Below are 26,608 nucleotides of genomic sequence, written 5' to 3'. Positions count from 1 at the left end.
CTCTGTGTGTGTAGTGCAATCTCTCCTCTGTGTGTGTGTGTGTGTGTGTGTAGCACAATCTCTCCTCTGTGTGTGTGTAGCACAATCTCTCCTCTGTGTGTGTAGCACAATCTCTCCTCTGTGTGTGTGTGTAGCACAATCTCTCCTCTGTGTGTGTGTGTAGCACAATCTCTCCTCTGTGTGTGTGTGTAGCACAATCTCTCCTCTGTGTGTGTGTGTGTGTGTGTGTAGCACAATCTCTCCTCTGTGTGTGTGTGTAGCACAATCTCTCCTCTGTGTGTGTAGCGCAATCTCTCCTCTGTGTGTGTGTGTGTGTCGTGTGTGTGTGTGTAGCACAATCTCTCCTCTGTGTGTGTGTGTAGCACAATCTCTCCTCTGTGTGTGTGTGTGTGTGTGTGTGTGTAGCACAATCTCTCCTCTGTGTGTGTGTGTGTGTAGCACAATCTCTCCTCTGTGTGTGTGTAGCACAATCTCTCCTCTGTGTGTGTGTGTCGTGTGTGTGTGTGTAGCACAATCTCTCCTCTGTGTGTGTGTGTAGCACAATCTCTCCTCTGTGTGTGTGTGTGTGTGTGTGTAGCACAACCTCTCCTCTGTGTGTGTGTAGCACAATCTCTCCTCTGTGTGTGTGTGTAGCACAATCTCTCCTCTGTGTGTGTGTGTAGCACAATCTCTCCTCTGTGTGTGTGTGTGTGTGTGTGTGTAGCACAATCTCTCCTCTCTGTGTGTGTGTGTAGCACAATCTCTCCTCTCTCTGTGTGTGTGTGTGTGTGTAGCACAATCTCTCCTCTGTGTGTGTGTAGCACAATCTCTCCTCTGTGTGTGTGTGTGTGTGTGTGTGTGTGTAGCACAATCTCTCCTCTGTGTGTGTGTGTGTGTGTGTGTGTGTAGCACAATCTCCTCTGTGTGTGTAGTGCAATCTCTCCTCTGTGTGTGTGTGTGTGTGTGTGTAGCACAATCTCTCCTCTGTGTGTGTGTAGCACAATCTCTCCTCTGTGTGTGTGTGTGTGTGTGTGTGTGTAGCACAATCTCTCCTCTGTGTGTGTGTGTGTGTGTGTGTGTGTAGCACAATCTCCTCTGTGTGTGTAGTGCAATCTCTCCTCTGTGTGTGTGTGTGTGTGTGTAGCACAATCTCTCCTCTGTGTGTGTGTGTAGCACAATCTCTCCTCTGTGTGTGTGTGTAGCACAATCTCTCCTCTGTGTGTGTGTGTAGCACAATCTCTCCTCTGTGTGTGTGTGTAGCACAATCTCTCCTCTGTGTGTGTGTGTGTGTGTAGCACAATCTCTCCTCTGTGTGTGTGTGTAGCACAATCTCTCCTCTGTGTGTGTAGCGCAATCTCTCCTCTCTGTGTGTGTGTGTGTGTGTAGCACAATCTCTCCTCTGTGTGTGTGTGTAGCACAATCTCTCCTCTGTGTGTGTGTGTAGCACAATCTCTCCTCTGTGTGTGTGTGTAGTGCAAATCTCTCCTCTGTGTGTGTGTGTGTAGCACAATCTCTCCTCTGTGTGTGTGTGTAGTGCAAATCTCTCCTCTGTGTGTGTGTGTGTGTGTAGCACAATCTCTCCTCTGTGTGTGTGTGTAGCACAATCTCTCCTCTGTGTGTGTGTGTGTAGCACAATCTCTCCTCTGTGTGTGTGTGTAGCACAATCTCTCCTCTGTGTGTGTGTGTGTGTAGCACAATCTCTCCTCTGTGTGTGTGTGTAGCACAATCTCTCCTCTCTCTGTGTGTGTGTGTAGCACAATCTCTCCTCTGTGTGTGTGTGTAGCACAATCTCTCCTCTGTGTGTGTGTGTGTGTGTGTGTGTGTGTAGCACAATCTCTCCTCTGTGTGTGTGTGTAGCACAATCTCTCCTCTGTGTGTGTGTGTAGCACAATCTCTCCTCTCTCTGTGTGTGTGTGTAGCACAATCTCTCCTCTGTGTGTGTGTGTAGCACAATCTCTCCTCTGTGTGTGTGTGTGTGTGTGTGTGTGTGTGTAGCACAATCTCTCCTCTGTGTGTGTGTAGCACAATCTCTCCTCTCTGTGTGTGTGTGTAGCACAATCTCTCCTCTCTGTGTGTGTGTGTAGCACAATCTCTCCTCTGTGTGTGTGTAGCACAATCTCTCCTCTCTCTGTGTGTGTGTGTAGCACAATCTCTCCTCTGTGTGTGTGTGTGTGTGTGTAGCACAATCTCCTCTGTGTGTGTAGTGCAATCTCTCCTCTGTGTGTGTGTGTGTGTGTGTAGCACAATCTCTCCTCTGTGTGTGTGTGTAGCACAATCTCTCCTCTGGGTGTGTGTGTGTAGCACAATCTCTCCTCTGTGTGTGTGTGTAGCACAATCTCTCCTCTGTGTGTGTGTGTGTGTAGCACAATCTCTCCTCTGTGTGTGTGTGTGTGTAGCACAATCTCTCCTCTGTGTGTGTGTAGCACAATCTCTCCTCTGTGTGTGTGTGTGTGTGTGTGTGTGTGTGTGTGTGTAGCACAATCTCTCCTCTGTGTGTGTGTGTAGCACAATCTCTCCTCTGTGTGTGTGTGTGTGTGTGTGTGTGTGTGTGTGTAGCACAATCTCTCCTCTGTGTGTGTGTAGCACAATCTCTCCTCTGTGTGTGTGTGTAGCACAATCTCTCCTCTGTGTGTGTGTGTAGCACAATCTCTCCTCTGTGTGTGTGTGTGTGTGTGTGTGTGTGTAGCACAATCTCTCCTCTGTGTGTGTGTGTAGCACAATCTCTCCTCTCTGTGTGTGTGTGTGTGTGTGTGTGTGTAGCACAATCTCTCCTCTGTGTGTGTGTGTAGCACAATCTCTCCTCTGTGTGTGTAGCACAATCTCTCCTCTGTGTGTGTGTGTGTGTGTGTGTGTAGCACAATCTCTCCTCTGTGTGTGTGTGTGTGTGTGTGTGTGTAGCACAATCTCCTCTGTGTGTGTAGTGCAATCTCTCCTCTGTGTGTGTGTGTGTGTGTGTGTGTGTGTGTGTGTAGCACAATCTCTCCTCTGTGTGTGTGTGTAGCACAATCTCTCCTCTGTGTGTGTAGCACAATCTCTCCTCTGTGTGTGTGTGTAGCACAATCTCTCCTCTGTGTGTGTGTGTAGCACAATCTCTCCTCTGTGTGTGTGTGTGTGTAGCACAATCTCTCCTCTGTGTGTGTGTGTGTGTGTGTGTGTGTGTAGCACAATCTCTCCTCTGTGTGTGTGTGTAGCACAATCTCTCCTCTGTGTGTGTGTGTGTGTAGCACAATCTCTCCTCTGTGTGTGTGTGTGTGTGTGTGTGTGTGTAGCACAATCTCTCCTCTGTGTGTGTGTGTAGCACAATCTCTCCTCTCTGTGTGTGTGTGTGTAGCACAATCTCTCCTCTGTGTGTGTGTGTGTGTGTGTGTGTGTAGCACAATCTCTCCTCTGTGTGTGTGTAGCACAATCTCTCCTCTGTGTGTGTGTGTAGCACAATCTCTCCTCTGTGTGTGTGTGTGTGTGTGTGTGTGTAGCACAATCTCTCCTCTGTGTGTGTGTGTAGCACAATCTCTCCTCTGTGTGTGTGTGTAGCGCAATCTCTCCTCTCTGTGTGTGTGTGTGTAGCACAATCTCTCCTCTGTGTGTGTGTGTAGCACAATCTCTCCTCTGTGTGTGTGTGTAGTGCAAATCTCTCCTCTGTGTGTGTGTGTGTAGCACACACTCTCCTCTGTGTGTGTGTGTGTGTGTGTGTGTAGCACAATCTCTCCTCTCTGTGTGTGTGTGTAGCACAATCTCTCCTCTGTGTGTGTGTGTAGCACAATCTCTCCTCTGTGTGTGTGTGTGTGTGTAGCACAATCTCTCCTCTGTGTGTGTGTGTAGCACAATCTCTCCTCTCTCTGTGTGTGTGTGTAGCACAATCTCTCCTCTGTGTGTGTAGCACAATCTCTCCTCTGTGTGTGTGTGTGTAGCACAATCTCTCCTCTCTGTGTGTGTGTGTAGCACAATCTCTCATCTGTGTGTGTGTAGCACAATCTCTCCTCTCTCTGTGTGTGTGTGTAGCACAATCTCTCCTCTGTGTGTGTGTGTGTGTGTAGCACAATCTCCTCTGTGTGTGTAGTGCAATCTCTCCTCTGTGTGTGTGTGTGTGTGTGTAGCACAATCTCTCCTCTGTGTGTGTGTGTAGCACAATCTCTCCTCTGTGTGTGTGTAGCACAATCTCTCCTCTGGGTGTGTGTGTGTAGCACAATCTCTCCTCTGGGTGTGTGTGTGTAGCACAATCTCTCCTCTGTGTGTGTGTGTGTAGCACAATCTCTCCTCTGGGTGTGTGTGTGTAGCACAATCTCTCCTCTGTGTGTGTGTGTAGCACAATCTCTCCTCTGTGTGTGTGTAGCACAATCTCTCCTCTGTGTGTGTGTGTGTGTAGCACAATCTCTCCTCTCTGTGTGTGTGTGTACCGCAATCTCTCCTCTGTGTGTGTGTGTGTAGCACAATCTCTCCTCTGTGTGTGTGTAGCACAATCTCTCCTGTGTGTGTGTGTAGCACAATCGCTCCTCTGTGTGTGTGTGTAGCACAATCTCTCCTCTGTGTGTGTGTAGCACAATCTCTCCTGTGTGTGTGTGTGTGTGTGTAGCACAATCTCTCCTCTGTTTGTGTGTGTAGCACAATCTCTCCTCTGTGTGTGTGTGTAGCACAATCTCTCCTCTGTGTGTGTGTGTAGCACAATCTCTCCTCTGTGTGTGTGTGTGTAGCACAATCTCTCCTCTGTGTGTGTGTGTGTGTAGCACAATCTCTCCTCTGTGTGTGTGTGTGTAGCACAATCTCTCCTCTGTGTGTGTGTGTGTGTAGCACAATCTCTCCTCTGTGTGTGTGTGTAGCGCAATCTCTCCTCTGTGTGTGTGTAGCACAATCTCTCCTCTGTGTGTGTGTGTAGCACAATCTCTCCTCTGTGTGTGTGTGTAGCACAATCTCTCCTGTGTGTGTGTGTGTGTAGCACAATCTCTCCTCTGTGTGTGTGTGTGTAGCACAATCTCTCCTCTGTGTGTGTGTGTGTGTAGCACAATCTCTCCTCTGTGTGTGTGTGTAGCGCAATCTCTCCTCTGTGTGTGTGTAGCACAATCTCTCCTCTGTGTGTGTGTGTAGCACAATCTCTCCTGTGTGTGTGTGTGTGTGTGTGTGTGTGTAGCACAATCTCTCCTCTGTGTCTGTGTAGCACAATCTCTCCTCTGTGTGTGTGTGTGTGTGTGTGTGTGTGTGTGTGTGTGTGTGTGTGTGTGTGTGTGTGTGTGTGTGTGTGTGTGTGTGTGTGTGTGTGTGTGTGTGTGTGTGTAGCAATGGGAGGAAGAAGGCATTCCAAAACTTCATCAGCACTGCCCCTGGAGTTCAAAGGGGTTTAAAGGGCTTTTATTTTCTTTCTTGGAACAGAAAAAATACATGCAGAAAATTCTATGAAACGTTGGCTGGTCGCTTCCAGAAATGGAGGTGGATTCTTCCTCAAATGTCATGTAGAGGGAGGGTTCTTGCTATAAACAATCTAGCAGCATCTATGCTATCGCTTGACTCTTATTGACCCCCAAAAGAAAAGAAAAATGTTGATCTTCCACTGGCTTCCCTCTGGAATTGTGTATTTGCCAGTAAATAGAAGGTAATCGAATTGCGATTTTTTTTTTTTTTTTTTTTTACCAATATTGCGATTGTGATGTAATATGCGGTTATTTTTTAAGCTCTTTATCTTCTGTATTTAATTGTTTTAATAAAACATTAAATCTTTTTTTTAAATTATAAGTAATTTTTTTATTTTATTTTCGCTTTGCCAATATTTTCTTCATTTTTATTGAAGATAAATGCCTTTCCGATCTGATATGTGATGGGAAAAGGGAGTAGAACGAGTTCGGATTCAAACCTCTGGTCGATTTGTCCTAACTTGATGCCATGCGTCTCCACCCCTACACTATTGTTGCTGCAGTTTTCAGTAAATTTGTCTGCCCCAACCAGGCATTTAGTAAACAAGGTGATATATTTGTACTCAGCCTGTTATGTGGCATAACTGTTTTTTTCTTCATGTCAGGATTCGCTCACTCGTTTTCATTCACTCCTTTAAGTAGACTAGTGCAGTAATGGGGAATGAGGGTATATGGGGTGAATAGGACAGTGTTGAGTTAATTCATTGAGTGCGCGACTCTCACAGTGCGTTGAGAGCACAGGTTGAGAGTGAGCGATTTTAAAAGCATAAGAAGTCGTTTGCTCTGGAAACACTCTTGCGGTGCTTTGATGTCATACACCGATCGGAACAAGCCTCTTCTCCAGCCATTGTGCGGACATCTACTGTACACTCGTTATTACAGTGCATTGTGGGATTGAATGAGTGCACTCAAAAACGTCCACTATGGTTTCGGGCACCACTACAAATGGATGTTCCTTCAAATAGTGCACATTTAAGGGTATAAGGGGTGATTTAGGACACAGCCTATGATAAAGAAACTAAGAATGAGTGTATATAAAGTGGCAGCTCAAGCATACACACCCCCTGGTGGTAACAACTGGAACTGCTAGAATTGTACTCCGTTCACTACACGGTGAGAGAGTTGTCGTGTCTGTAATATTGCTGTCATGATGCAGTATATTTATTATTATAAATATATTGAATCTGTTCATGTCTTTCTCTTTTTATCATTGAATCTTTAACTTCTTTTCATACCTTATTTCATAGATTCACAATAAACTTCAATATGCTTTGCATTTATTATGAATAGTTAATAATGATTAGTATTAAAGAATATAAATCATGAGATTTGCATTTGTTAAAAATATTATTTATATTAATAATTTTGTTTTCAGAGAAGACTGAGGTCTTTCTGCAGAAATGCTGTGTGTATTGTTTTTTTTATGAGCCATTTATTTTATGTTAGCTATATTTCCACTGTCCTTTTGGTTTTCATACAGAGAAATGTGCGTTTGTTACATCTGCCCATGATCTCCACAGTAGTACAGATTGACATCAAATACATAATATACTCTGTGTCTTTAAGGACTATTTGTGACAACATGAATGAAGTAAATAATACGTTCTTATATACTGTCAATTGGCAAACGCTTTACAACCTGTTACATTAAGATTTTACCCTATAATTATTAATAATAGCATAACCTGTGCAGTAAATATGGTTGTCACTGCAAAAGCAAGCACATTTTAATTATTTTTAAAGATAAAGAATAATGCAAAGAAATGTGCATATGACTCTTACCTGGAGTCGTTATGGGGCCGATAGTGTCGCTGGCTTCACTCACTCCCACTTTACCCACTATCCTGTAGCGGATCATGTACTGCCTTCCAAACTCCAATCCAGTCAGAGTAAAGACTTCATCAGGTGTGTTTATGGCATGCCACTGTTCCTCATTCAGCTGCCGGTACTCCACTTTGTACTTCACAGTTTCTCCAGTTGGGGACTTCTGCAGTTTCAGGGACACACTGCGCTTCAGGACATCCTTCACTTCTGGTGGCGGAGGCTTCGACACGGGCTGGAACTGAGTGTCTGTCAGCTGCCCTTTTTCATACAGACGGATGGAGGAGCCTGGACTGGAAGAATCGGAGATAGCAGATATAATGAATCTGTATCTCTTTTCATTTTTATTAGCCTCCGAAAAACTTCTGAAAAGAGAGAAGGTCTCTCTCATCTTTGAGATGACAGCATGATCATTGAACCACTTTCTGACAGATGCCACAGAAACCATGTTGTGTTCCCCATCTAGCTCTTTAAACTTGTCAGATTTCAGAAACTTTGTCAGGGTTGAAAGATACGGGTCTTCATACTTCAGCGATGTGAAGGTCAAGCACACCACAACATCAATATCAAGATTAAAGAGGATGGTGTTGAGACGATCTGAGTCTTCAATTTTGATTCCCTCCAGCATCTTGGTGTGAGAACTCAAGAGGTTAAGTTCAGACTTTACACTACCTAACCACTGGTTAAGCCTGTCGGCTTTAAAAGGGGAGCTGTAGTGGATCTTCCGAATGTCTTCTAGCGACTTCTCCTCCATCTCTCTTTCTCGTATAGCAGGCAAGACCCTGGCCACTGCTTTCATGAGCACATTTTTGTAAATGCTGAATGAGCTCTGAAATGACTGCAGCCTCTCTTTGATGTCACTGAAAACATTCACCAGTGTTTTTCTGGACAGGTCGTTGTATGTTCTCTCTACTTCTCCCAGCCCCTCCATTATATCTTCAATGTTGGTAACCAGACGTGTGGTGATTTCTCTCTCCATCTGAGCAGCTTTTGAATCTAGTAGAGAAAGAGGATAGAGCCAGACTTTGATTGGAACTGCGTTCTCTGGATTCTGCTTCAGGTGATCAGGGAGTTTCTTGTACACATCTAGGGCCTCCACGAAAGTGGTGGGGTTCTGATCAAGGCGTAAGTCACCATGAAATGTGCAACCAATGCTCTCAGCCATTTTCTTATCACCATCTGTCATTTTTAGAGTTCCTTCTCCCTCAATAGAGAACTGAGGTATGTTCCTGACCATGATATTCAGTTTTCCCTCAATCTCCTGCTTGTTTTCCTCTTCTGAAAATCTCCGATCAAACACCATGAAGGCCTGAGCTCCGTACAGTACAGCCGTGACCACATGAGTTGCAGTTTTCTGATCAAATACTTGAGGGTAGGTGATCTGGCCCAGATGCCTCATAGTGAGCTGATCAAATCTGGTGGTTTCACTGTAATACATTGTCACTCTGGACTGCTGGTTTGAGGATTTGGTGTCTCGCAGAAACTTGGCAGATCCTTCCACCTCCACCAGCCCTCCTAAGAAGCTGGCCTTCAGGGAAGCACTTACATCCAGGAGACTGGCCTTACTAGAGAGAGAGTCAGAGCTACTGAACTTCACATCTGTCATGGGCTGTGGACGGGAGTCCAAATCTTTACTCAGTGAATTCTTATCCCACAGAGTAACACCTGAAATGAGAAATGACTTTAACAGTCCTGTATGAGGGCGCAATGCACTGTTGAAGAAAGGTGCAGGTTTTATTGTGTGGTTACACAAGTACTAGCGATCCAACATTTGGTGTAGAGGGGAAAATACACTTTATATTATTTTATTTCAGGTTGGTAAAGCACCTGGAATGAAGGTATCCTTGCGGCAGTCATACAGCATACCAGGATACAGAGGTCTTCCCAGAGCTGCCACTTCAATGGGCTCTGATGTCAAGGCTGCAGTAAATAACAAAGGTCATATATATTTACAGTGTAGCGACTCAGGTGAATCAAACACACAATCGCCAGTTACATTTAACAAATATGTTTTGAAAGTTGTGCTGAGTGTCAGACCTTCCCCCAACCCAACAGAGAAGGATTCTTCATTACCCTGGAAACCATCTGATAAGATGTTTTATGGCTCAAAAGAATTTGGCCACATGAAGTTTCAGACACAAAGAGTTTAAGACACGCTTTTACCTCAAATTATAGACAAACCATCTATAGATGAACATGCACCCCAGGACATTATATGTAAACACATAACTGTCTTGTAAAATGTTTCTTCTGTATGGTATTTTGCATCTTTTTTATCTTTGTCTTAACAAAGTACTAGTTCAGATAACCTCATATATGTCATGTCTCCTATCAAATTAATGCTCACTTCACGACTTACACTTCCATGTATATCACTTATTCAGAAAATACAGTGTGTGTTTGTTGCATTAATTATAGTATGAAGACTCAGAGACCCACTGAGTCGAACTTTCAAACAAAGAGCCATAAATCTGCTGAGGAATTTCCCGCCTGGAAATCCCAACAATCTCATTGGTTAAGTCTAACCCTGGAGGGTGGGACTACGCCCAGACCATAAAAGACCAGTGGAGACAATCTTCTCTTCTCTGCTCTTCTCCGAAAATCTCTTGCTCTTACTTCTCCAACTCTCTCCTGTGGGAGCCAACACCCACGGGGGGGGGGGGGGGGGGGGGGGGCTGGCTGGCACGTAAGCCATGCCACCAATGCAGGCCCTCCAAGCAGGCCTCATCTCTTCCAAAGATCTTCTCTTCTACAATCCGATCTTCAAGAACACGGAGCATCCCTAAAAGCAACCAGCCGTTCCCTCCCGACCTCGGAAAGGACCGCCGGACACGCAGAAATACACACACACACAAGCGAGAAGCCAAAACGAAACCAAAAAGAATGCAAGTATTCTTCTTCTTATAAATTCAAACTGCTGTAAAGAGGGTGTGTTATTTTCCCGTTGGGATAAGTTAACTCCGTGAAGGTCGTATGTGATGAACTGAAGGAAAGCTGCTTCTTACCCTCCCCCACTCTCTTTGTCTCTCTCTCTCTCTCCCTCTCTCTTTGTCTCTCTCTCTCTCTCTCTCTCTCTCTCTCTTTTATCTCTCTCTAACTTCAGTCTATTCATTATTCTCTTTTATGTATTCTTTCGTTTACTATCTATATTTCTACTCTCTCTTGATGCATATTTAGTGTGTACTTTCTGTGTGAATCGTAGTGTTATTTTTAGTCTGTGTTTATTAAACCTTCAAAAGACATTTAATGAGTTGAATCTGTTGTTCTCCCACATACACAAAGTCAATGAAACTTGCGATCTAAACGTTACCTAACTGCTTATGCTACTATGTTAGTAAAGTAAACTGTATGACCATTTGAAATATTGAACTTATCCTGATCAGTAAAGTTAATGTTTCTTATGCGCTCGTAAAGCAGTAATCCCTTATTGAGAATTGATTTGAAAAGTCTATAACTAATTTGCAGGACAAACTTAGTAGGATAATTTCAAGCAATTCCATAAAGGGTTACTTGTATTTAATTAAACAATTTTCCCTATCGGGAAACTTTAATACGTAATGAACGACTAGCAAATCATATTCATAAATTCATGAATATTGAATATTAAATCCCTTTTGAGTTAATTATTCCCCGAGACATTAAACTCATAAGTCATAGTTGTTACAACAGCACAGGCCAAACGTTTGGACACATTACTATCTGTAATGTTTTTGAAAGAAGTTTCTTCTGCTCATCAAGCCTGCATTTATCTGATCAGAAATACAGAAACAAATGTAATATTGTGATATATTATTCCAATTTAAACTATAAGTTTTTCAGTGCATTCTCCTTTAAATGCTGATTTATTTGTGTGATCAGAGCTGAATGTTCAGGATGGTTCCTCCAGTCTTCAGTGATCATGATCCTTCAGAAATCATTCTCAGATGAGGATTCATTAGGAGTGCTGGACACAGAGCGGATCACTAATATATGTTCATAACCTCTGATACCTTTTTATAATACTTTGTTTAATAAAAAGTAAAAAAATAAAAATAAAAAAATAAAAGAAGCAAATGTTTTTAAAATAGAAATCTTTTGTAACAACAATATACTGGTCAGTCATTTGGGGTCAGGCATTATTTTTAGGGGTTCAAGCCTGAAGGGCTGAAACCCTATTGTTATTGTTAATTTTCCCATGATGCATCATTCTCCATTTAAAACTGATCGGGCAGACCAAACCGTAAGTCGCAGAGACTTGAAACTTTCAGGGCTGGTGGTACTCACACCGACTACCTACGCCACCGAGGCACGCCCCGATCGGCCTGACGGGGGCGCTACAGCGAGCAAAAGTACGAAACGGCTCATAACTCCTTAACCGTTAGGCGTGGGCTCAAGTGTCTTATATCGTTGGAATCCTTGGCTCGGGACGGACAAAACGCATGCCTCGGATTGCCTCGTCACCCTGGGAAAAATTTCGGGAATTTTGGCATTTTCCAAAAACCTACTTTTGCGAACTAGTCCCTGGTTTTTGGCCCGACCGGAACCAAACCAGCGCAGCCAGATTCTCTGGAGTCTGAATGTCAATAATTATTAAAAAAAAGTGCAAATTTGGGTTCACGGTCCCTAAGGGCCGCCAAAACGTTTGAGGTGGGAGGGGCCCCTTTTACTCAATTGGCTATTACTCGTCAACGGAACGAGATATTGTCACCAAACTCAGCACGCCTATTTAAGAGCTCACTCTGTGGCTGCGTGAAAAAGGACATGGCGGACCGCCACTCGGTGGCGCTATAGCAACTAAAAAGCTGTCAAAATGATGCATTTCTATGGAAAATCCCATTCAATGGCTGAAAGCGGCCTTCTTCCTGCCTGATTTGCATACAGCGTCACCAAATGAAGCGTGCGCATGCGTCACGTGATGCTAAAGAAGCTGGCAGACTTTAATGGTGCTTCAACTCTTATAAAGGGGAAAAATGCTTCATATTATTCTGTGCAAAACGACCTTCAAATGACAGAAAAAGGGTCTGCTCTGCGCAAAACTTCACCAAATCGGCTGAGGACGTGCGCCATATTATCCCAAAGAAGCGTGCAAACTTTTACGGAGATCGGGCCATCGGTAGAGGTTTTACAGTTTTAAAGGTTAAAAAAAGCACCACATTCGCATGATAAATGAGCTGAAAATATGAAAATCGACATTTTTCCCCCCGGATGGGCATGGCAAAACGCTTGATAAAGTTTTTGTAACCAGCAGCCCGAAAATCAAGTTCTCAGACCCTATCGTTGTTTTTTTATAGGCCTTTTAAGGCTCTTTTTATGCCCTTTTTATTAGGGGTTCAAGCCTGAAGTGCTGAAACCCTATTGTAATTGTATTGATTTTTATTATTATTATTAGGGGTTCAAGCATGAAATGCTGAACACCTATTGTAATTGTATTGATTTTTATTATTATTAGGGGTTCAAGCACGAAGTGCTGAAACCCTATTGTAATTGTATTGATTTTTATTATTAGGGGTTCAAGCACATAAGTGCTGAACACCTATTGTATTTGTACTGATTTTTATTATTAGGGGTTCAAGCACGAAGTGCTGAACACCTATTGTATTTGTGCTGGTTAGGGGTTCAAGCACGAAGTGCTGAAACCCTATTGTAATTGTACTGATTTTTATTAGGGGTTCAAGCACGAAGTGCTGAAACCCTATTGTAATTGTACTGATTTTTATTAGGGGTTCAAGCATGAAATGCTGAAACCCTATTGTAATTGTACCGATTTTTATTAGGGGTTCAAGCACGAAGTGCTGAAACCCTATTGTAATTGTATTGATTTTTAGGGGTTCAAGCACGAAGTGCTTGAAAACCTATTGTATTTGTGCCGGTTTATTATTCTGCCGTAAAACGCATCGTGCAGACCAAACCATAAGGGCTAGAGACCTGAAACTTGCCCAATAGGTAGTACAAAAATCGAGGAGAGGTTATCAAATTATGCGCCAGATTGGCCCATAGGTGGCGCTATAGCGATCAATTGCGCAAAACTGCTCATAACTCCTAGACCGTTGGCCGTAGCCTCAAGTGCCTTATATCCTTGGAATCCTTGGCTCGAGACGGATCAGACGCATGCCTCGGATTGGCTCGTGACCTGGGAAAATGTCCGGCTATTTTGGCTTTTTCCAAAAACCTACTTTTGCGAACTAGTCCCTGGTTTTTGGCCAAACCGGGACCAAACCAGTGCAGGCAGATTCTCTGGAGTCTGAATGTCAATAATCATTGAAAAAAAGTGGAAATTTGGGTTCAGGGTTCCTAAGGGCCGCCAAGTTTGAGGTGGGAGGAGCCCCTTTTGACTTAATTGGCTATAGCTCGTCAACGGAACGAGATATTTTCACCAGCCTCAGCACAACTATGTAAGAGCTCATTCTGTGGTCACCCGAAAAAGGACGTGGCAACTGGCCTCTTGGTGGCGCTTTAACTGGTAGAAAGGTCAACTACATTATCCTATGCAAAATGACATTTAAATGACTAAAAAATGTCTGTTCTGCGCAGAACTTCACCAAATTAGCTGAGCATGTGCACCCTATTATTGTAAAGCAGCGTGCAAACTTTTATGGAGATCGGGCCGTCGGTAGAGGTATTACAGTTTAAAAGGGAAAAAATTTAAATAAAAAATAAAAATCATTTCCAAGATAAATGAGCTGAAAATGCAAAAATCTACCGTGTTCCTCTCTGCCGGCCATGTCAGAACGCTTGATAAAGTTTTTGTAACCAGCAGCTCAAAAATCAGGCGCTGAGACCCTATAGTTTTTTTTTTATAAGCCTTTTTAGGCCCTTTTACGCCTCTGTTATTAGGGGTTCAAGCACGAAGTCCCTGGTTTTTTGCCCAATCAGAACCAAACCAGTCTAGGATAATTCTCTGGACTCTCTAGATTAATAATTATCAAAAAAAAGTTGATTTTTTGCATTTGCATGGCTATAACAGGGCCATTTAGAAAAGAGGCGTGGCAAAATACGCTCAAAAGCCTATAAATCCTAAGGGAAAACTCAAAACTTCACGAAAATTGTTGGGTATATGTGGCATAACATGTTGAAGACGCATGCAAAGTTTCATGGAGATCGGAGTATAGGTGGCGCTATAAGTGTTAAAAAGCTTTGAAAACCATGTATTCCCTATGGTGAATTGCCTGTATTGGCTATAAATGGTATTTTCCATCTCTGTAATCAGGTGGGGTTAAAACAGCCACATAATATGCATATATTATGATAGATGTTCTCATACTGAACAACTTTGCCTCAAGAACCAATACTGTCAATCAAATCTTTATTTAAATATTCACAACTATGTTAAAAACCTCGTTTTGCAAACTAGTCCTTGGTTTTTTGCCTGATCGGAACCAAACCACAGCAGTATGATTCTCTGGACTCTCCTGATCAATAGTTGTCAAAAACATGTTGAACTTTACACTTTAGGTAGCTATAAAAGGATCATTTGGAGAATAGGTGTGGTAAAACATGCTCAAAAGCCTATTAATCCTGAAAGAAAAATCAAAATTTCACAAAAATAGGTAGGCAAATGCAACATGTGACTCTAAAGAAGCATGCAACTTTTCATGGAGATCGGGCGTTAGATGCCTCTATAACAGTAAAAAAGGTGACAGTGCAAATGCGTATATGGCATATTACCTAAAATTGCCACCGGAGGCCAGCAGAGGACCAGTCATTGGTTCATTCTGTCCACTGAGCATAAACTTTAAAAAACATTATAATAGCATTTCAAATTATATTTTGTCAGTGTTACCAATTAATTTGCTCATTTGATTTATGTTTCACAAATAATTATTATATTACAATAAAAATAATGCCGGAAAATGTTTTAAAATGGGAAAACCTGGAATAAGCTAGTTGTTACCTATCATTTATTTCAAATATCTGTATCTTCAACAATATGTGCATGTGAGAAAAGCATGTTTGATTGCATTAACTTGGAAAATGTGCTCATTTAAAATGAAAATGAGTGGTGCTCTGCTGCCACCTGCTGGCTCATATAGTCATTTTGTCATACTATTTACTGATCATGTTCTATAATTCCTATTTAGACAATGTAAAGTCACTTTTACAACATTTACAATCACATTTTGTCAAAATAATTTATTTCAAATATATCTGCAACTAAATTAAAGTTTAAATGAGTTAACATGAAAAATGTGCCTATTACATATTCCTTACAATTACAATTACAAAACCACCAGAGGGCAGCAGAAGACCACTCATTGGTTCATTCTGCTCACAAAGCATATAAATAAACGTTTTAAAATCATTAAAATAATATTGCAAATAAAATGTTCTCAATGTTTGCCAGTTTGATGTGTTTTTTTTAACAATAATATTACATTACAAATAAAATAACACCTGAAATTAAAGGGGAAAACAATGACTAAGCAATTTGTTATCTATCATTTATTTCAAATATCTATATAAGCATTATTTAATTTATTCATATGTAAAACAGAAGTGTGTGTGTGTGTGTGTGTGTGTGTGTGTGTGTGTGTGCTTGTTTTTGTGACATATCAGGACAAAAATGTGTATAATAACATGTGTATGACATAGGTATTACAGAAAATGGTGACATATCAGGACATTACCCCATGTCCCCACTTTTCAAAATGCTTATAAATCACACAGGATGAGTTTTTTTGAAAAAGTAAAAATGCAGAATGTTTCCTGTGATGGGTAGGTTTAGGTTTAGGGGCAGTGTAAGGGGATAGAAAGTACGGTTTGTACAGTATAAAAACCATTACGCCTATGGAATGTCCCCACAATTCACAAAAACAAACATGTGTGTGTGTGTGTGTGTGTGTGTGTGTGTCTGTCATGCTAGCAAACAGCATTTGCAACATGCTACACACGCTAGCAGTGATTAGTAAAGTGTTAAATCAGGCAAAGAACATAGTAAGAACTCTATAAACATTATAGTAACCATCTGTGACAACTAACAACTGACAAGCAACACCATAACAACCATCAAGAACAACCTAGCAACCACCTAGCAGCATGTTAATCCTGTTAGCAAAGTAAAATAGTAATTTTGTCATACTATTTATTAATATTGTTCTATAATTCATATTTGGACTTAATAAAGTCACTATTATAATATTTAAAATCACATTTTGCCATTTTATCACTTCATTTCACCTGATATCTCTCAAATTCATTCAGTGCTTAAAAACCTTTCATGCAAAAGGTGTCAAATGCTTAAAGACCTTAAATGGCTTGAACCCCGCTAAATGCTGCTCGCAGCTTTAATTATTATTATTATTATTATTATTCTGCCGTAAAACTCATCGTGCAGACCAAACCGTAAGGGCTAGAGACTTGAAACTTTGTCAATAGGTAGTCCAAAAATCGAGGAAAGGTTATCAAATTATGAGCCAGATTGGCCAATAGGTGGCGCTATAGCAATCAATTGCGCAAAAGGGCTCATAACTCCTAAACCGTTTGGTCCACACTCAAGTGTCTTATATCATTGGAAAGCTGAGACCTTGGCGAACAAAACGTATATCTCCGATTTCATTTCCGTCATGAAAATTTTTCCGCCATTTTGAATTTTGTCAAAAACCTACTTTTGCGAACTAGTCCCTGGTTTTTTGACATATTGGAACCAAACCAGTGCCAAAATGTTCTGTCTAGTCTGAATATCAATAATTATCAAAAAAAAGTTGAAATTTTGAATCATGAACGAAAAGGGGCGTGGAAATGTACATTTAAGGCGGAGCCTATTTTACTAAAGAGGCTATAACTCCAGCAAGAAATGAGATATATTCACCAAACTTGGTACACATGTTTATGGGCTCAGTCTTTGGTCACGATAAAAAAATCGCGACGATTGGCCACTTGGTGGCGCTATAACATGGAAAAAACACAAAAAGGGCTATAACCACGCGACCGCTAGTCCGATTGACTTGAAAATTGGTAAGCGGTGTCTTGGCCCAAGGTACCATGTCTGTCTATGAGAACATTGGCGTATCTTAAAAAACATGGCCGCCATCGGCCAATGAAATTTGAGCACCTATTAGACAGGGTTAACGGAGGTAGATCGAAACGAAACTCAGTGGGCATGTTTGACTCATGGTCCTAGAGGTCTGTAAGAATTTTGAAAGAAATCGGCCACTAGTTGGCGCTAACGAGTTTTATGGCTCTGCAATCACGTGGTGTTGCACACATCGGCAAAATATGCATATCATATGATAGATCTCCTCATGCTGAACAACTTTGCCTCTAGAACCATTTTTGGCAATTAAATCGTTAGTTAAATATTTGCAATAATGTTAAAAACCTACTTTTGCGAACTAGTCCCTGGTTTTTTGCCCAATCAGAACCAAACCAGTCTAGGACAATTCTCTGGACTCTCTAGATCAATAATTATCAAAAAAAAGTTGATTTCTTGCATTTGGATGGCTATAACAGAGCCATTTAGAAAAGAGGTGTGGCAAAATACACTCAAAAGCCTATAAATCCTAAGGGGAAACTCAAAACTTCACGAAAATTGTTGGGTATATGTGGCATAACATGTTGAAGACACATGCAAAGTTTTATGGAGATCGGAGTATAGGGGGCGCTATAAGTGTTAAAAAGCTTTGAAAACCATGTATTCCCTCTGGTGAATTGCTTGTAAATTGTATTTTCCATCTCTGTAATCGCATATATTATGATAGATCTTCTCATACTGAACAACTTTGCCTCTATAACCAATACTGTCAATCAAATCTTTATTTAAATATTCACAATTATGTTAAAAACCTCGTTTTGCAAACTAGTCCTAGGTTTTTTGCCTGATAGGAACCAAACCACAGCAGTATGATTCTCTGCACTCTCCTGATCAATTCATATTTAGACTTTATAAAGTCACTATTATAATATTTAAAATCACATTTTGTCAGTTTATCACTTCATTTCACCTGATATCTCTCAAATTCCTTCAGTGCTTAAAAGCCTTTCATGCAAAAGGTGTCAAATGCTTAAAGACCTTAAATGGCTTGAACCCCGCTAAATGCTGCTCGCAGCTTTAATTATTATTATTATTATTATTATTCAGCCGAAAAACGCATCGTGCAGACCAAACCGTAAGGGCTGGAAACTTGAAACTTTGTCAATAGGTAGTACAAAAATCGAGGAAAGGTTATCAAATTATGAGCCAGATTGGCCCATAGGTGGCGCTATAGCAATCAATTGCGCAAAATGGCTCATAACTCCTAAACCGTTTGGTCCACTCTCAAGTGTCTTATATCATTGGAAAGCTGAGACCTTGGCGAACAAAACGTATATCTCCGATTTTATTTCCGTCATTAAAAATTTTCCGCCATTTTGAATTTTGTTGAAAACCTACTTTTACGAACTAGTCCCTGGTTTTTAGACCGATCGGAACCAAACCAGTGCCAAAATGTTGCCTGTAGTCTGTATATCAACATTCATTGAGAAAAAGTTAAAATTTCGATTCACGAAAGATAAGGGGATCAAAATGGACGCTCAGGGCGGAGCCTATTTTACTAAAAAGACTATAACTCAAAAATGAAATGAGATATCTTCACCAAACTTGGTACATGTGTGTATGGGCTCATTCTTTGGTCTCGATAAAAAAATCGTGACGATTGACCACTTGGTGGCGCTATAATGTGAAAAAAAACATGAAAATAGCTATAACCACATGACCGCTAGTCCGATTGACCTGAAAATTGGTATGCAGTGTCTTGTTATTATTATTATTATTCAGCCGAAAAACGCATCGTGCAGACCAAACCGTAAGAGCTGGAAACTTGAAACTTTGTCAATAGGTAGTACAAAAATCGAGGAAAGGTTATCAAATTATGAGCCAGATTGGCCTATAGGTGGCGCTATAGCAATCAATTGCGCAAAATGGCTAATAACTCCTAAACCGTTTGGTCCACACTCAAGTGTCTTATATCATTGGAAAGCTGAGACCTTGGCAAATAAAACGTATATCTCCGATTTCATTTCCGTCATTAAAAATTTTCCGCCATTTTGAATTTTGTTGAAAACCTACTTTTACGAACTAGTCCCTGGTTTTTTGACCGATCAGAACCAAACCAGTGCCAAAATGTTGTCTGTAGTCTGAATATGTACATTCATTGACAAAAAGTTGAAATTTCGATTCACGGAAGATAAGGGGATCAAAATGGACGCTGAGGGCGGAGCCTATTTTACTAAAAAGACTATAACTCAAAAATGAAATGAGATATCTTCACCAAACTTGGTCCACATGTGTATGGGCTCATTTTCTGGTCTCGGTAAAAAAATCGCGACGATTGACCACTTGGTGGCGCTATAATGTGAAAAAAACATGAAAATAGCTATAACCACACGACCACTAGTCCGATTGACCTGAAAATTGGTATGCAGTGTCTTGGCCCAAGTTACTATATAAGTCTATGAGGACATTGGTGTATCTCAAAAAATATGGCCGCCATCGGCCAATGAATTCGAGCACCTATTAGACGGGGTTAACAGAGGCCGATCGGAATGAAACTCAGTGGACATGTTTGACTCATGGTCCTAGAGGTCTGTAAGAATTTTGAAAGAAATCGGCCACTAGTTGGTGCTAACGAGTTTTATGGCTCTGTTATCACGTGGTGTAGCACCCATCCACAAAATATGCATATCATATGATAGATCTCCTCATACTGAACAACTTTGCCTCTAGAACTGTTGCTGTCAATCAAATCATTAATTAAATTTTCGTAATTATGTTAAAAACCTACTTTTGCAAACTAGTCCCTGGTTTTTTGCCCGATCGAAACCAAACTAGTCTAGGATAATTCTCTGGACTCTCTAGATCAATAATCATTGGAAAAAAATTGAACTTTTACATTTGTATGGCTATACTAGGGCCGTTTAAAAAAGAGGCGTGGCAAAATACACTCAAAAACCTATAAATCCTAAGGGGAAACTCAAAACTTCACGAAAATTGTTGGGTACATGTGGCATAACATGCTGATGAAGCATGCAAAGTTTTAACGAGATCGGACTATAGGTGGCGCTATAACTGTCAAAAAGCTTTAAAAACCATGCATTTCCTATGGTAAATTGCCTATATTGGCTGTAAATGGACTTTTCCATCTATTATTTCAGTGTTTAAAATCTTGCTAAATAAAACTTAATGTCTTTAATGCCTATGTGCTTAAAAGGCCTTAAAAGCTTGAACCCCGCTAAATGCTGCTTGCAGCTTTAATTATTATTATTATTATGATTATTCTTCTGCCGTAAAAGCGATCGTGCAGACCAAACCGTAAATGCTAGAGACTTCAAACTTTGTCAACAGGTAGTCCAAAAATCGAGGAGAGGTTATCAAATTATGAGCCAGATTGGCCCATAGGTGGCGCTATAGCAACCAAAAGCGCGAAAGGGCTCATAACTCCTAAACCGTTAGTCCTAAGGGTCAAGTGTCTTATATCATTGGAAAGCTGAGACCATGACGAACAAAACGTATATCTCCGATTTCATTTCCGTCATGAAAATTTGTCCGCCATTTTGAATTTTGTCGAAAATCTACTTTTGCGAACTAGTCCCTGGTTTTTTGACCAATCGGAACCAAACCAGTGCAGAAATGTTCTCTGGAGACTGAATATCAATATTCATTGAAAAAAAGTTGAAATTTCGATTCATGTTTGCTAAAGGGCGTCAAAATGGATGTTCAGGGCGGAGCCTATTTTACTAATAAGGCTATAACTCAAGAAGGAAATGAGATATCATCACCAAACTTGGTACATATATTTATGGGCTCAGTCCTTGGTCACGATACAAATATCGCGACGATTGGCCACATGGTGGCGCTATAACATGAAAAAAACATAAAAAGGGGTATAACCACCTGACCGTTAGTCTTATTGACTTGAAAATGGGAAAGCAGTGTCTTGGTCCAAGGCCCCATGTATGTCTATGAGAACATCGGCGTATCTCAAAAAATATGGCCGCTATCGGCCAATGAAATTTGAGCACCTATAAGACAAGGTTAACGGAGGCTGATCGGAACAAAACTTGATGGCCATGTTTGACTCATGGCCCTAGAGGTCTGTAAGGATTTTTAAAGAAATCGGCCACTAGTTGGCGCTAATGTGTTGTATGGCTCTGTAATCACGTGGTGTTGCACCCATCCACAAAATATGCATATCATGTGATAGATCTCCTCATACTGAACAACTTTGCCTCTAGAACCATTGCTGTCAGTCAAATCATTAATTCAATATTTGCAATTATGTTAAAAACCTACTTTTGCAAACTAGTCCCTGGTTTTTTGCCCAATCGGAACCAAACCAGTGCCAAAATGTTCTCTGTAGTCTGAATATCAATATTCATTGAGAAAAAGTTGAAATTTCGATTTACGGTTGCTAAGGGGTGGAAAAAGAATGTTGTGGGCGGAGCCTATTTTACTAAAAAGGCTATAACTTAAGAAGGAAATGAGATATCTTCACCAAACTTGGTACACATGTATATGGGCTCATTTTTTGGTCTCGATAAAAAAAATCGCGACGTTTGACCAGTTGGTGGCGCTATAATGTGAAAAAAACAACGACCGCTAGTCCGATTGACCTGAAAATTGGTATACAGTGTCTTGGCCCAAGTTACTATATAAGTCTATGAGGACATTGGTGTATCTCAAAAAACATGGCCGCCATCAGCCAATGAATTTTGAGCACCTATTAGATGGGGTTAACGGAGGTCGATTGGAACGAAACTCAGTGGGCATGTTTGACTCATGGTCCTAGAGGTCTGTAAGAATTTTGAAAGAAATCGGCCACTAGTTGGCGCTAACCCAAAAGGGAAGCTCAAAAATTCACGAAAATTGTTGGGTATATGTGGCATGACATGCTGATGAAGCATGCAAAGTTTTAAAGAGATCGGACTATAGGTGGCGCTATAACTGTTAAAAAGCTTTAAAAAACATGCATTTCCTATGGTAAATTGCCTATATTGGCTGTGAATGGACTTTTCCATCTATTATTTCAGTGTTTAAAATCTTGCTAAATAAAACTTAATGTCTTTAATGCCTCAGTGCTTAAACGCCCTTAAATGCTTGAACCCCGCTCAAATGCTGCTTGCAGCTTTAATTAGGGGTTCAAGCACGAAGTGCTGAAACCCTATTGTAATTGTACTGATTTTTAGGGGTTCAAGCACGAAGTGCTGAAACCCTATTGTAATTGTACTGATTTTTATTATTATTATTCTCCGGTAAAACGCATCGTGCAGCCAAAACCGTAAGGGCTGGAGCGTTGAAACTTTGTCAGATGGTAGTCCTCACTCTGGGAAGACCCTCAGGAGGTATGACCCCGATTGGCCAATAGGTGGCGCTACAGCAACCAAAAGCGTGAAAAGGCTCATAACTCCTAAACCGTTTGGTCCACACTCAAGTGTCTTATATCATTGGAAAGCTGAGTCCTTGGCAAACAAAACGTATATCTCCGATTTCATTTCCGGTAGGGAAATTTTTCCACCATTTTGAATTTTGTTGAAAACCTACTTTTGCAAACTAGTCCCTGGTTTTTTGACCGATTAGAACCAAACCAGTGCCAAAATGTTTTCTGTAGTCTGAATATCAATATTCATTGAAAAAAAGTTGAAATTTCGATTCACGGATGAATAGGGGCGTGGAAATGTACATTTAGGGCGGAGCCTATTTTACTAAAAAGGCTATAACTCAAGAACAAAATGAGATATCTTCACCAAACTTGGTAAACATGTGTATGGGCTCAATCTGAGGTCACGATAACAAAATCGCGACGATTGGCCACTTGGTGGCGCTATAATGTGAAAAAAACATGAAAATAGCTATAACCACACGACTGCTAGTCCGATTGACCTGAAAATTGGTATGCAGTGTCTTGGCCCAAGGCCCCATGTATGTGTATGAGGACATTGGCGTATCTCAAAAAACATGGCCGCCACCGGCCAATGAAGTTTGAGCACCTATTAGACAGGGTTAATGGAGGTCGATCGGAATGAAACTCAGTGGGTATGTTTGACTCATGGTCCTAGAGGTCTGTAAGAATTTTGAAAGAAATCGGCCACTAGTTGGCGCTAACGAGTTTTATGGTGCTGTAATCACGTGGTGCTGCACACATTGGCAAAATATGCATATCATTTGATAGATCTCCTTATGCTGAACAACTTTGCCTCTAGAACCATTGCTGTCAATCAAATCATTAATTAAATATTTGCAATTATGCTAAAAACCTACTTTTGCAAACTAGTCCCTGGTTTTTTGCCCGACCGGAACCAAACCAGTCTAGGACAATTCTCTAGACTCTCTAGATAAATATTCATTGAAAAAAAGTTGAACTTTTGCATTTGGATGGCTATAACAGGGCCAATTAGAAAAAAAGCGTGGCAAAATACACTCAAAAGCCTATAAATCCTAAGGGAAAACTCAAAACTTCACGAAAATTGTTGGGTATATGTGGCATACCATGCTGATGAAGCATGCAAAGTTTTACAAAGATCGGACTATAGGTGGTGCTATAACTGTTAAAAAGCTTTAAAAACCATGCATTTCCTATGGTAAAATGCCTATATTGGCTGTAAATGGACTTTTCCATCTATTATTTTAGTGTTTAAAATCCTGCTAAATAAAACTTAATGTCTTTAATGCCTATGTGCTTAAAAGGCCTTAAAGGCTTGAACCCTGTTAAATGCTGCTTGCAGCTTTAATTATTATTATTATTATTATTCTCCGCTAAAACGCATCGTGCAGACCAAACCGTAAAGCGTGGAACTTTGAAACTTTACCCGAAGGTAGTCCTCAATTTGGGGAGAACCTCAGAAAGTATGACCCCGATTGGCCAATAGGTGGCGCTACAGCAACCAAAAGCGCGAAATGGGTCATAACTCCTAAACCCTTTGGTCCACAATCAAGTGTCTTATATCATTGGAAAGCTGAGTCCTTGGTGAACAAAACGTATATCTCCGATTTCATTTCCGTCATGAAAATTTTTCCGCCATTTTGAATTTTGTTGAAAAACTACTTTTGCGAACTAGTCCCTGGTTTTTTGACCGATTGAAACCAAACCAGTGGCAAAATGTTCTCTGTAGTCTGAATATCAATATTCATTGAGAAAAAGTTGAAATTTCGATTCACGGTTGCTAAGGGGTGGAAAAAGAATGTTGTGGGCGGAGCCTATTTTACTAAAAAGGCTATAACTCAAGAAGGAAATGAGATATCTTCACCAAACTTGGTACATGTGTGTATGGGCTCATTCTTTGGTCACGATAAAAATATTGCGACGATTGGCCACTTGGTGGCGCTAAAATGTGAAAAAAACATGTAAATAGCTATAACCACACGACCGCTAGTCCGATTGACCTGAACATTGGTATGCAGTGTCTTGGTCCAAGGCCCCATGTATGTCTATGAGGACATTGCCGTATCTAAAAAAACATGGCCGCCATCGGCCAATGAAGTTTGAGCACCTATTAGATGGGGTTAACAGAGGTCGATCGGAACGAAACTAGGTGGGCATGTTTTACTCATGGTCCTAGAGGTCTGTAAGAATTCTGAAAGAAATCGGCCACTAGTTGGCGCTAACTCAAAAGGGAAGCTCAAAAATTCACAAAAATTGTTGGGTATATGTATCATGACATGCTGATGAAGCAAGCAAAGTTTTAAAGAGATCGGACTATAGGTGGCGCTATAACTGTTAAAAAGCTATAAAAACCATGCATTTCCTATGGGAAATTGCCTATATTGGCTGTAAATGGACTTTTCCATCTATTATTTTAGTGTTTAAAATCTTGCTAAATAAAACTTAATGTCTTTAATGCCTATGTACTTTAAAGGCCTTAAAGGCTTGAACCCCGCTAAATGCTGCTTGCAGCTTTAATTAGGGGTTCAAGCACGAAGTGCTGAAACCCTATTGTAATTGTACTGATTTTTATTAGGGGTTCAAGCACGAAGTGCTGAAACCCTATTGTAATTGTACTGATTTTTATTAGGGGTTCAAGCACGAAGTGCTGAAACCCTATTGTAATTGTACTGATTTTTAGGGGTTCAAGCACGAAGTGCTGAACACCTATTGTATTTGTGCTGATTTTTATTATTATTATTATTATTATTATTATTATTCTGCCGTAAAACTCATCGTGCAGACCAAACCGTAAGGGCTAGAGACTTGAAACTTTCTCAATAGGTAGTCCAAAAATCGAGGAAAGGTTATCAAATTATGAGCCAGATTGGCCAATAGGTGGCGCTATAGCAATCAATTGCGCAAAAGGGCTCATAACTCCTAAACCGTTTGGTCCACACTCAAGTGTCTTATATCATTGGAAAGCTGAGACCTTGGCGAACAAAACGTATATCTCCGATTTCATTTCCGTCATGAAAATTTTTCCGCCATTTTGAATTTTGTCAAAAACCTACTTTTGCGAACTAGTTCCTGGTTTTTTGACATATCGGAACCAAACCAGTGCCAAAATGTTCTCTCTAGTCTGAATATCAATAATTATCAAAAAAAAGTTGAAATTTTGACTCATGGACGAAAAGGGGCGTGGAAATGTACATTTAAGGCGGAGCCTATTTTACTAAAGAGGCTATAACTCAAGAAGGAAATGAGATATCTTCACCAAACTTGGTACGCATGTGTATGGGCTCATTCTGAGGTCAGGATAAAAAAAATGTGAAGATTGACCACTTGGTGGCGCTATAATGTGGAAAAAACATGAAATTAGCTATAACCACGCGACCGCTAGTCCGATTGACCTGAAAATTGGTATGCCGTGTCTTGGCCCAAGCTACCATGTATGTGTATGAGGACATTGGTGTGTCTCAAAAAACATGGCGGCCATAGACCAATGAATTTTGAGCACCTATTAGACAAGGTTAATGGAGGTTGAATGGAACGAAACTCAGTGGGCATGTTTGACTCATGGTCCTAGAGGTCTGTAAGAATTTTGAAAGAAATCGGCCACTAGTTGGCGCAAACGAGTTTTATGGCTCTGAAATCACGTGGTGTTGCACATATCCATGAAATATGCATATCATTTGATAGATCTCCTCATGATGAACAACTTTGCCTCTAGAACCATTGCTGTCAATCAAATTATTAATTAAATTTTTGTAATTATGTTAAAAACCTACTTTTGCAAACTAGTCCCTGGTTTTTTGCCCAATCAGAACCAAACCAGTATAGGATAATTCTCTGGACTCTCTAGATTAATAATTATCAAAAAAAAATTGATTTTTTGCATTTGCATGGCTATAACAGGGCCATTTAGAAAAGAGGCGTGGCAAAATACGCTCAAAAGCCTATAAATCCTAAGGGAAAACTCAAAACTTCACGAAAATTGTTGGGTATATGTGGCATAACATGTTGAAGACGCATGCAAAGTTTCATGGAGATCGGAGTATAGGTGGCGCTATAAGTGTTAAAAAGCTTTGAAAACCATGT

At 40.8% G+C, this 26,608-nt stretch overlaps 1 protein-coding gene across 1 annotated transcript in view; it reads right to left on the bottom strand.

Moving 5' to 3' along the window:
* Window positions 1-26,608, bottom strand: part of LOC137079577 (cytolytic toxin-alpha-like) — a 146,869-nt gene that overhangs the window by 6,556 nt on the left and 113,705 nt on the right. The window contains exons 4-5 of the mRNA XM_067447521.1: window positions 9,027-9,119; window positions 7,161-8,864 (exon numbers count right to left, since the gene is read on the bottom strand). Of these exons, the coding sequence (XP_067303622.1) occupies window positions 7,161-8,864; window positions 9,027-9,119 (1,797 nt within the window). The remainder of the gene's footprint in view (window positions 1-7,160; window positions 8,865-9,026; window positions 9,120-26,608) is intronic.

Source organism: Pseudorasbora parva, chromosome 6 (genome assembly GCF_024679245.1).
Source record: "Pseudorasbora parva isolate DD20220531a chromosome 6, ASM2467924v1, whole genome shotgun sequence".
Taxonomy (NCBI): domain Eukaryota; kingdom Metazoa; phylum Chordata; class Actinopteri; order Cypriniformes; family Gobionidae; genus Pseudorasbora; species Pseudorasbora parva.
Note: the sequence above shows the minus strand (reverse complement) of the source record. Positions and strands in the feature narration are given on the sequence as shown.